The sequence below is a fragment of the Coenobita brevimanus genome, chromosome 100 (genome assembly GCF_032717465.1).
Source record: "Coenobita brevimanus isolate Jiangsu-jjx chromosome 100, ASM3271746v2, whole genome shotgun sequence".
In the NCBI taxonomy this organism is placed as follows: Eukaryota; Metazoa; Arthropoda; class Malacostraca; order Decapoda; family Coenobitidae; genus Coenobita; species Coenobita brevimanus.
The window spans coordinates 7,610,001-7,622,500 of record NC_137053.1 but is presented as its reverse complement, the minus strand read 5'-3'; the positions used below and the strand labels follow the sequence as shown (position 1 = coordinate 7,622,500).

General features: G+C 43.0%; 1 protein-coding gene across 1 annotated transcript in view; it reads right to left on the bottom strand.

Annotated features, from left to right (window-relative positions):
* Window positions 1-12,500, bottom strand: part of LOC145414551 (uncharacterized) — a 244,392-nt gene that overhangs the window by 104,899 nt on the left and 126,993 nt on the right. Inside the window, exons 8-10 of the mRNA XM_080284071.1 lie at window positions 7,765-8,034; window positions 7,290-7,644; window positions 37-587 (exon numbers count right to left, since the gene is read on the bottom strand). Of these exons, the coding sequence (XP_080140197.1) occupies window positions 37-587; window positions 7,290-7,644; window positions 7,765-8,034 (1,176 nt within the window). The remainder of the gene's footprint in view (window positions 1-36; window positions 588-7,289; window positions 7,645-7,764; window positions 8,035-12,500) is intronic.

The window sequence follows — 12,500 nt, the reverse complement described above, 5'->3', positions numbered from 1 at the left end:
ATATCCAGCATATAACGATTATAAGGACCAACTAACCTGTTCCCGAGACCACACAGAGCTGCTGCCCACTTCACTCTTGTCAGGCTTTTGTGGTTTGACGTCTGAGGGAGACAAGGAGGACGAGTTAAAGAATCCACTGACTGGGGCGCTGACGATGGTAGTGGGGAAAAGTGGATGCATCTGTACCCTGGGCTTTGGGGAAGAAGGAGGGGTATACGGGGAAGGAAGGGTCGTGGGAGGGATGGTGGAGGGTGGCGGTGGGGAGGTCGTGGTGAACTGAGAGTCGGGAGGTGGTTCGGTGAGGTTGGTCGCCGAGGTGTCGTGTGGAAAGGAGTCAAAACCATCCACTGAAACTTTCGGTGGCATGATTGTTGTGGTTAGGGATATGGTGGTGGTGGTGGTTGTGGTGGGCTGGGAGGTTGTGGAGGGACACGGCTGGAGATTACAAGCCCTCTGCTCTTGGGTTTCTATCCCTGCATGCACACACTCTTCGAACATGAGCTGGTTCGGTAGGCAGCGGTACGAGCGGATTCGAACCCCACCGTCACACGAAGTCGAGCACCCTGACCACACGGACCAAGTGAGCTCTGTAGAGGAAAGAGATATCAGTCTCCATCTAATCGGTCGGACAACAGACGTCGTAATATGGATGTATTCTAAGTGGCTTTGCTAACTACGTAGCACCCCTTCCTTGGCAACTCATTCTGCTCACTACACCTCAAAATGATCTTTTACTGTATATTAGTGACGCAAAGTATGTTAATATTAGAGCGATATCAAGAGCATACAAGAGAATGTTAAAATGGAACACGAAAAATAAATCGATAAGGAAGTGGTGCTACGAAACCTTCTATGGCATCTACAATAAAAACTATTATTCTGATGTGAGGCCGCCTGTCTATCTTTCAGGTCTGTTTCTGTTTCTTTTTGTATTCCTTAGTTAAAATCTCTGGTCCAGCTTCTACATGCCGTCTTTCTATACAGGAGTAATTGGCTAGTTCTCTCTCTCTCTCTCTCTCTCTCTCTCTCTCTCTCTCTCTCTCTCTCTCTCAACCATTCATCTAAAGGGTATTCGCATAACTCAGTCATTTGGGACGGATGAATGGACGGCCATGATTAGCCCACACAGCGAGTTAAAAGTGGGGTGGTAGGGCTGGTGGCAGAGAGGTGGGATAGCAATCAGTGCGACTATGATTTATGAACCACGGGTCGAACGCTCATCGTCCCCGCTTTACCGACTGAGGGACAGAGGTCGTTACCATTCCGTATCCATTGTTCATGGCGTTTCTCATGCCTTGTTGTATGGCAGTGACTGTCATTACAATGTATATAATAAGGATGGAACAAAAAAACAAATACTGTAGATTCCAAATGAACTGTGTGAAGCACCGGAGAACGCCGTAGTAAGTAAGACCGATCGAGAACACCTCATTGTCCGCTGCCACGCCTAGTATTGTATCAGCAAATCAGCAGCAACCTTCAGACTGTTTCTGGGCTCCTCGTGACTGGCTTAAGTGAATGAGGTATAAATTCATCCTCTAAGTACGCATATATTCACCCAGTCATCCACTCAGCCATCTTTCTCTCTACTTATCTATTTGTACACCCCTCCAATAATGTCTATCTACCTGTCTATCTATCTCTTCATCTATCTGTCTATCTATCTATCTAGCCATACACCCACCCACCTACTCATCCATCTATCTATAAACCTATTAAACTATCCTCAGCCATCCATCCATCCATCCACGCTCCTGTCTACCTACTTATCTACTCACATATTTCTATCAATCCATATACCTACTTGCGGACGAAAGGCGAATGCTAGAGAGGCAAGGCAAATATATTCAGGGGGTCAAGGAAGACAGCATTGTTAATAATCTGGGAAAAACATTAACAGTATTGAGGATGTTATATACTTATTCATAGCATTCTCTCTCTCTCTCTCTCTCTCTCTCTCTCTCTCTCTCTCTCACCGAATATGCACTGATTTTTATGCTGAACCACAAATAAAAAACAATATACGTGCACTTTCTTCTCCTGTCTCGCTACCTTCTATCCCGTCATCAGTCTAGCTATTTATACATATTAGTCTGGTGGCAGAATGGTCAATTTCGGGTGAACCTCGTTCCGAGACATTTTCTGATACTTTGAGATGTAACCATCAAAATAAAATAGTGCACCCAGCTGGTACACTTGAGCGTTTCAAAATGGAGACCGAAATCCAATACGGCCGCCTGCATGAATGATGATGCTAATAAAACATGTTTAGCTATATTTTTCAGTCATCAAAAGAGATGCTTCCTTATTTCTTTGCTAGTGGTCATGCCAGTTATGCCAGGTATGCCTTGTATTATTTTCATTCTATGAGCAAACTGCCTGATGAAGTGCTTCAGGACTTCATGGACGGAGGTCATGTATTGCGACATCAACCAGGCATCTGGAATGGCATCTGGTCTGACCAGTACATTGAGACAACTTTCATGCGTTATGGCCATAGTCGAGGAGGAATTATTGAAATAACCCATCAACCAGCAGCATTGAAAAGGTGGGCTCTTGGACTACATATCTGTGCTCAACTGAAAAAAGATGTTGTATCCATGCTTGATGGAAACGCACAATCCACAGTCATGACCCATAAGGAAGAAGGTCCTTCAAGGATACAAAGTGATGAAGTAGACAGAGCAAAAATTCGGGAGAATCTTCAAAGCTGCATAGATCCACTGAAAGGACAGTGCTATCCACCTGGACTTATTAATGTGGTTACAGGTAGGATATGTGCAGAGCATGTCAGTGTTGACAGGGCTGTTGAATTGGGAGCAGCTATGATGAAAACATTTGAGGAAGGATGGCCACAGAGTTTTCACAAGCCACTCACAAGACCAGTTGTGCTCATGTCAACTTCAATAAAAAAATTAAAATGGACAATATATCTGAGTATGATACCACATTGATCTATTCAAGAAAGCTTTGTCTTCAAACCTCTAGGAACATCAACATGAGAGATGTTCTCTCTTATGAGCTGGCTGCATTTCCACCCTCAATATTCCAGGAAAAGACAGGTGATATGAGGCTGTCACCTTCTAAAGCCACCCTGAAAGCCAAAATCCAAGTGGAAGTATCTGATCGCAGAACGGTCCCAGCTGATGCTATAATACTTGATGGGTGTGCAATTCTCTGGGTTGTCAAATGGCCAAGCAAAGGTTTCATAGAAGATTATATACTAAAGTTTGTGCAGTACATATGTCATTGTCTTTTAGCAGCAAACACACATCTGGTCTTTGACAGATATCACAGTGCAAACGTAAAAGAGGCAACACGAGCAGCTAGAGCTGGGAAGGAAGCAAGTAGATGCCACAGACTGTCATTGGCAACACCTCTGCCACCACAGAAGGTCTGCTTATCTGTTACAATAAATCCCAGGTGATTAATCTCATTTGTGAGTATCTGTGTGAGCACACTGATCTACTGCCAAACAATGACAAACACCTTGTGATTACAGGTAAGGAGCCGATACCAGTAGAGCTTTGTAATGGAATCAGAAGAAGTAGGCCTGACTTGCGCACTACATATGAGGAAGCTGATGTTATTGTGGTGCACCAAGCCGTCCATTTGGCAAGGTCGGGAAGACACAGCATTAGAATTGTTGCTGATGACACAGACAAATTTGCCCTGGAATGCCACTTCTGTAAGCAAGAAAATCTTGCCTGCAATATGGTAATGTTTAGAACAAGCCCTTCACGATCAAGTGAAGATATCAAAGCAACAGTTGAGCAAAATCAGTATGCTCTCAATAGTCTGTTACCTGCCCATGTTCTTATAGGATGTGACAGTGTTTAATATTTATGGGGTATTCGTACAGGAGCAATGTTAAAGGCAATAAAGAGTGGGAAGACACTTACTAGATTGGGGTGGCAACAAGAAGAGCTGACTGATGATACGGCTGAAGCCACAAAATTCATTGCAGCATGTTATGGCTTTCCAAATGAAAACAACATGACATCTTTAAGATATACTGTGTGGCAATCAAAGATGGGCAATCTTCGGCTCACCACAGCACCAGAGCTAAAAGCTTTGCCGCCAACAACAGAAGCATTTGAAGAACATGTTTGCAGAGCCCATATACAGGCAGCAATTTGGAGAAGCTCCCTTGATCCAGAGCCACAAGAAATGAACCCTCTTCATTATGGGTGGACTAAGGATCCTGATTCAAACATGTTGGTTCCAATTGGCATGCCACCTGATGTTTCTCCTGCACCACTTGATATCCTAAAACTAATCAAGTGTGGGTGTCAATCCCGCGCCCCAAGTTCAACTGCCCGTTGCAGTTGTGCTGCAGCACAACTTTCTTGCTCACTGTTTTGTGCTTGCCATGGAACTGACTGCCACAATCCTCAAGGTAAATCAGGAGTGTCAGTTGAAGAAGTGGAAAGTATGGAGGAAAGTATGGACATGGAAATGACAGACACTTGATATATTAATTGTAAATGTGTTTAGTTTATCAGTGTTTTTATATTTATAGGCAACACTTATTTTTGATGTAAAGCATTTTGATCAGTTTTGATGGGCGTAATTGGTCTCACATTCTGATATACGGGATATGAGCATTTTAGTTGTGAAAAAGATTATGTTTTAAATATGTTTGTAGGAACAGACATGTTAAATATTCAAAAATGTTTACTGACAGAAAGACCTAATTCTCCATCCTTTCCCTGTATAGTTTGTTAAGAAAATGAAATATTGTGGTAATACCTGGTGATAGTCTAACAGGGTACGGTAATCACATTTGGTGCCTTTTTTAAACAATTATAATTAACTGAGTAATTTTTCTTTTCACAATTTACACATGTATAATCTACTTTGTTATGCCTGGAATTTCTTGAAATAATTCCACAATTAAATAAGGTAATATTAGTAAAACTAGAGACAACAGTAATCAAATATTGTAATTCTTCATTTTTTCGGGCGGCCATTTTGGATTTCGGCCCATATAACAAAATGCTCAAGTGTGCCAACTAGGTGCAATTTTTATTTTCATTAGTACGGTCCAGTGTATCAAAAAATGCAATAAAACTTTGTATATGTCTCGGAACGAGGTTCAATGAAATTCCTCCCAACTATAAGTCTATTTATTCATCAGTCTATCGATGTTGATCTGTGTTTATTGGTCATTAATCAATATCCATCTATCTATCATTATTCAGCCATTCAGATATTCGGCACCTTTCTATCTATCTTGTCAGTCATTAACCTCATAAGTCCAGGCAAAGTGCTTTATAGTTCACTCTTGTTGCTGCCAGACGATTTAAATTAGAAAACCCCTTTAGAATTGAATGGGTTAGTAAAGGCTACAGCAAACCCTTCCAGTCCGAAAAATCTGTCCCATCTGAATAAAACCGTTTGAAAGAAGCAAAAATCAACAAAGATTAACGTCACTGGCTTCATGAGGCTGAAAATATCCATACCTACATATCTACGTCAAGGCTTCATCCTCCTTCCCCACAGCACCAGGAGAGAAATGCCAATCCTTCCCTACAGTTACCTTCATTTTCGTCGTCCCTATCCCCCACAGTCTTGCACATCACCATCCATCTCTGTCAATATACACTTCCCCTTCTCCTTTCCCTCACGCACCCTCTCTATCGTACCTCTCTCTGCCATACCGCTGCCATACCCTCTGCCTTCTCCTTCCCCTGTCTGCCTTAACCCCTCCCTGCCCCTTCCCACTCTGTCATACCTCCTCCCTTCCACTTACGTCTCTGCCATACCCTCCTTGCCTTCTCCTATTCCTCTCTGCCATATCCCTTTGCCTTTCCCTTCCCCTTTCTGTCATACATTCCTGCCTTCCCCTCTCCGTCACTATCCCCTGCGTCTTCCTCTCTCTGTCAAATTCCTCTGTCTTTTCCTTTCCCTCTCTGCCATACCCCCTGCTTTCCCCTTCCCCTCTCTGCCAGTACCCCCTGCATTCCCCTTTCCCTCTCTACCATACCCTTCTCTCTGCTTCTTCCCCTCTCTACCATGCCTTTCTGCTTGCCCATTCCCCTCTCTACCATACCCTTCTCCCTGCCCCTTCCCTTCTTTGCTTGCCCATTCCCCTCTCTACCATACCCTTCTCCCTGCCCCTTCCCTTCTTTACCATACTCTTCTGCCTGTCACTTCCCCTCTCTACCATACCCTTCTGCCTGTCCCTCCTCTCGCTGCCTTACCCTTCTGTCTGTCTATTCCCCTCTCTGCCAGATCTCTTCCCCTTCCCCTTGCCCTCCCTGCCTTAACATTCCCCTTCCCCTTCTCCTCCCCTTCAGTGCCATACGCTACTGCTGTCCCTTGCTTTTCCCTTCCCTTTTCCGTCATCCTTCTCTGCCAACTTTCGCCCCTTTCCCTTTCTTTCCCCTTCCCTCTTTCCTCCTCTCTTCCGAGCGCTGTCCTATGCAATCAACCACACTCTTTGGAACATGTCATAAGTGAATGGAATACACTTAATGCAAATACTCGCTGAGAAAATTGGGATTGGAGTTACACACGCTTATCTATCTAAACCTCCTATCCATCCATCAAACTATCTATCGATCAGTCTGTCTATCCATGGAACTGTTAAAAAGTAAACTTGATACACCCACTGCAAGTTTTCGCTAGGAAACGTTAAACTGGATTTCTATCAACCTGTCTGTCTATCCATTATCCAGATTTTTGTCCTTCCATCTATCTTCCCATCTGTCTGTTGTACGTACATATCGTGAGTAAATCTGACACGCTTCAATAAATGCGCACTGGAAAAAAGACTTTTGAGTCACTTACAAAATTCATCTATCTGTCTATCCACTTTCAAATCCATTCTATCTATTTATCTGTCTATCTATCTATCTATTTATCTATCTGTCTATCTATTTATCTATCTATCTATCTATATTCACCTACCTATTTATCCATGGAAAATATAAGTGAACTTGATACGCTTAATGTAAGGGAAAATGATATTGAAATGCCACTTTCCCACCCTTCTATCAATCCATCTATCTGTTTATCTGTTAATCTATGAATCTGTCGATCGATCTATCTCTATTCGTCTATCCATCCATCCACCTACCTACCCATCTACAGTATGTATCTATCAGTTTATCGATCTGTCTATATATCTATTCTTCCATCCATCCATAAGTCCGTCTCTCTCTCTCTCTCTCTCTCTAATGTATCTGTCTTTCTATCTAATGTATCTATCTATCTATCGATATCTGTTTATCAATCTATCTATCAATCGATATCTACCTATCAATCAATCTGCCTCTACTCACCGTATTTCCTCTCGTGCCGGCTGCCACCAGACCCTTCCAGCAAGTCTTCATCATCTGTGGCCCTCCAGGTATCCGCTTCAACGCCGTCCGCAGCCATTTCCATCATCAACCTCGCCTCGTTTTCCTCCTCCTCCAGGCTCTCGTCCTCCCCCGTTTCCTCTCTCCTTTTCCCTCCGTCTCCTCCCACATCCTTACCAGCCTCTGTTCTCTCCTCCGCCGCTTCTTCTTCCTCCTTTTTATCCTGTTTTTGGTGTTTTGGCTCTTCATATTCATTTCGGCTGCCTTGGCCCCCTGGTGGCGGACCGCTGAGTTGATGGGTTTCTTCCTCCTCCTCCTCCTCCTCCTCCTCCTTCATCTCCTCAGATACCTCATCCATCTCCCGGCTTCGATCTCTCCCTCCTTCCTCCTCCTCCTCCTCCTCCCCCTCCTCCTCACCTTTAGGCTCTGTCCTTTCATTTTCCTTCGCTTCTTGCGCCTCCTCCTCTTCCTCCTTCTCTTCGTCTTTTCTCCGATCCCCTTCAATGGTCCAATCAGACTCCCACCCGGTTTCAAAGTCGTCGAAATTATCGTACACGTAATCGGGGAAATTGTCGTACCCCACGCCGTTTTTGTCGTTGTGGTTGTAGGGATCGTAGCCGCGGCCGTAGTCGTAGTTGAGGTAGTCGTAGTCTTCGTAGTCGTCGTCATAATCCTGATGGTGGTCGTTGTACTCCTGCATGGCTAGCCCAAGAGGTCGTCCAGCATCCTAGCAAAGAAAAAAAATGGCCATAATTAAGGTACATGTCTGGGAAGGCAATTTAGAAAGAGGGATCATGCAAAAATTGTGGAATGTTCTGTCTCGCTCTGACGTCAAACACAGATTGTCCAAGGCACCATTGAAAATGTACAGTATTTCGCCCTTCTGTTTTTTATATACAACAAAAACAAAAATGAGAGCCTGAAAAATTTATCCTTTCCCTAGAAAGTTGATGTGAAGAATTCGAAAGACAAGTTGAATATTCGTTCTTTTCGAGACGCCTGGACGCAAAGGGATTAGAAGACTGGAAGTCATAGGTAGCAAAACAAATAAACATAAAAACAAACAGACAAAGAAAGAATTTTCCAAAGTTGACCAGCTGCATACATGAAACATCGAGAGCTCCGGTTAAATCATGCATTAGAGGGTTGGACCGTAAAGGAGAGAGTGCGGAACTAGAAGGATGTTGTAGGCCTGCCGTGAGGATTGAGAAATGAGAGCAGAGAATTCATATGAAGAGTGATCAGAAATGTAGCGAAAGAACAGAGATGAAGTACTGTAGTGAAGAGAGACATGATAAAGGGAGTCACTGAGAGGAGAATGATTGAGGAGACGGAAAACTTTAGACTCCACCCTGCCTAGAAGTGCTACAAGTGGTGAGCTTTCCCACACATGAAACATTTACTCAACACTGGAGTGACTTAGTACCCTGTACGAAGTCAACAACTGCGTGGTGTGAAAAAATGCGCAGTGTCGGTTCGGCACACCCAAACTTTGCGAAACCAATTTTTGCAAGAGAAGTAGTGTGATTTTCCTAAGACAAATCACGAGAAAATGAGACACCAAGAGCACGGAGAGATGATGAAGGACTGAGCTGTGTGCTTTTGAAGGTTGGGGGTTAGCGATGTGGAAAATTGTGTCGAGCTCAAAGTTGGATGAACTGAGGTTTTGAGGCGCTAACTTCTTACTCCTTCACAACGAGAACTTATTTTTATATATATTTTCTAGCGACAACTAAATGATTTTGATCGGCCTATGGACTACTCCTTGCAGTAAAGGAATAGTGAAAGCTATATACACGTAAAACACCCTACAGTTCGAGAAATCTATTGTACGATGAATATGCTGTAATCATCCGGGAATAGATACAGCAAAAAAGAAAATACTTCATAGACTGACGGGATTATTAGTCGCAGGGAGGAAAGAATGACTCAATAAAGGAGAGTGAAACGATGACTGGGAGTGCTTGGAAAACTGAACTAAAACATGAGAAACAGGTAGTGAAGCATACAGTATATACAGATAGAGGGATGATTGAGTGGGTCAGTATGAGTGTTCGAATGAGACGTGACCGTGTGATGCTTAGACAAAGGTTCAACCTAGGCTATGATTATATGGGAGGGGTCTCGATAATTACAGTATGTATAAAAAAAGTAAAGATAAACATATGGCTGCAGACAATAATATCATTCCACTTTTTGGGATAACAACTACGAAGCTCCAAAATAATATTCTGAAATGCTGGATGGACTCGGAAAATAGAGTCACTGAGAATCGAAGGTCATTCTTTGTATTCTCTTATTTAAATTAGTCATTTATAATGAGTAAGACACCAACCCTCTGTAAATCCACTTCGTCACTTCCACGACAAAAGGGAACAATGGCTGTATGGTAATGTAGTTACCATCCAGCACCGTAAATAATACAGTACACACTGCAGAGACAGATGAAAAACTGAGGAAGTTTGACAGAATTGTGGTGCTGCAATAATGAGTGCTGAAAAATGTTACGAGAAATTCGCTGAGATGGTTTGGTCGTGTAGAGAGAATGGAGAATGAAAGATTGATTAGAAGAGCGTATGAAAGTGAGGGGGAGAAGGAAGAGGGGGAAATGGAGACCAAGGATAAATTGGAGGGATGTGGTGCAGATATATGCATGTAAGGATGGTGTGAGTTGAAAACAACCTGAGGGAATGAGACAGATTGACTTGGAGGTGACTTGTTCGAGGTCATGCCATTCAAATTTAAGGCATTGGTTATAGATAGAGAGCCATAGTTTTTTAAGGCATTTCTCGCTGTCTCGTCATTTATCGGAATGAAGTGAAAAGGCATTTGAATCCGCAACTGTACATGGTAAGAAATAGTGAAGGATGTACAGCCATGAGCAAAAGTTCATCAGTCCTCTGCCAGCATTGTATCCTGCCTTCCATATTTCCCATTCTTCCCTAAAACAACAGAGAACATCCTTTCTCCTCAGACTTTTTTGTTCTGTGGTTTCATATTACCATTACATATAAATATACCACCTTCTATCCCACAGCCAGTACAGAAGTGTCGCCAAACTTTTGCACATGGCTGAACACTATGGCTGTGATGCTGCTTGGTAACTGTGAATGTGACCTACGCAGAGTGGTTCAGTTTTGCAAATAAGACGGGATGTGTCAAACTGAACGCAGTTAACAGAAACGTAATGCTTATTGATATGCTGTGGAACGGAAACAGACGAAGTAACTGAAGGATTTAAGTACCATGCAAACAGAGAAGACTGAAAAGAAAGAGCGATTTAAAGTGGTGCAAGGAAGAAACTTGGCTGGGGCATTACCGACAAGGAAATCACCTAACAAACATTCGCCTTAACTGCAACAAGCAACCATCGCTTTACAAATCTAGGTCCCCATTTTAACTCTACTGTAGTTGTGAGCAGATCGAGGCAAAGAAACCGTGTACAAAGGTCTCGTAGTCAGCCCGGGAATCAAACCAGAAATCTCTCGGTTGTGGGTCGATGGTCCTGCTGATCAGAATACGATATAAAAGAGGCTGCAAAACGAGGTTGGTTCACTGCCCTCCATAACACACTATATTGTTTTTAATCCAACCTGGACCAGATGTTCGCCTTTTCCCTGCTTATTTTGCCTACTTCACCCGCAGAAATAATCAGTGCTATGGCCTCTACATCCGTTTCATAGCATTTCTTCGTGACTATCGTTAAATGCTACTGTTAATCCATTGTTACTGCTCATTATTCAGGATGGCAAGACAATTTCAGGACAAGTTAGAGTAAAAACAATGTAGTACAGGACACTTATGGCATGAGTATAGAAAATCTAGAATGACAGCAGTGGAAACAGAATTGTTAAGAATGATCTACAGGGTACGCACTGGACAGAAAATATTGGGATAAGAGGGAGAAGTGGAATAAAGTTTGTATAGACTGTCAACTGACCACAGGGTACACATGTATTATTCTCTCTCTCTCTCTCTCTCTCTCTCCGTCTTTAATTCATACTCGCTGTGTCCTGCTTCACTGGGATGGCGCCATTTTTTATTTGTATACTCTCTTCATCAGGTTTCTCATTATCTATTCTCCCTATATGGCCAAACGCACTTCAACACACTCCGATCTGCACTTTTCCTTATGCTTCAACTATTTCCACACCTCTCTCCTAGTGTCAGTATTCACCCTGTCAAACCATCTCACCCCACATACACATCTTAGGCACTTCATTTCCCGCATTCTCACTCTTTCTTTGACCGTCAGCATCCAGAACCCATGCCTTACCTCCGTACAGCACCGCCCGCATCGGCATGTGCGCTTATGAATTACGATAATAAAGATAATGGCTATGATTAGGATGGCGAATGGGCTTTAAGCAGGGGAAGGAGTGAAAGGGGAAAAACAGATGGCTTAAAAGAAGGAAAGGAAAGACAAAAGAAGCCCTAGAGAAGGACGATAAAAACGAAAGGATGAACAGACAGGAAGAAAGAAAAGAAAGAAAGCGATAAGGAGCCTTAGAGATGGACGATAAAACAACAGGATAAAAAGAAGCAAGAAAGAAAATAAAGAAAGAGAAAAGGAGCCCTTGAGATGGAAGGATGGGGTATGTACGATTTTAAGCATTATGTGACCTGCTCCCATATTTCAGTTTGACCGATAACAACAATAATGACTACCCTGCAGGCGCTGCGTGGGCAATTTAATCAGATGATAGGAATCATTGGGAATGGTTTCGCGTTTGGGATGGAGCCGATTATTTCGAAACACCGCGTTATGAGTGAAAGGAGGTGTGGCCAATATCGCTGTTTGGCGAATTTAGTTATTTGTCTTTTCTCCCGTTTCTGGATCCTCTTCTCCACGATTAAAAAACTGTGAATAAGAATATCACTATACATATAAATAGACAAAACCATCATCATATTCTTATGCTCATATAATCTATAACGGTTAGATGAAGTATGCCTCCTATGATGTATGAAAGTAAAGGGATGGCCCTGAACGCTGGGGACTGGAAAATGGTGAGAGTATTGGAAATATAGTGTCTCAGGCCTATATGCTGGTTGACGTGGTTTCACAGGATGAGAATTGACAGAGTAAGAGAGAGAGGTGGAAGCGGATGTAGTATGGCGGAAAGAGCAGACCAGGATTTGTTAAAACGGTATGACCACATAGACTAAATATGCGATGGGAGATGCAGAGGT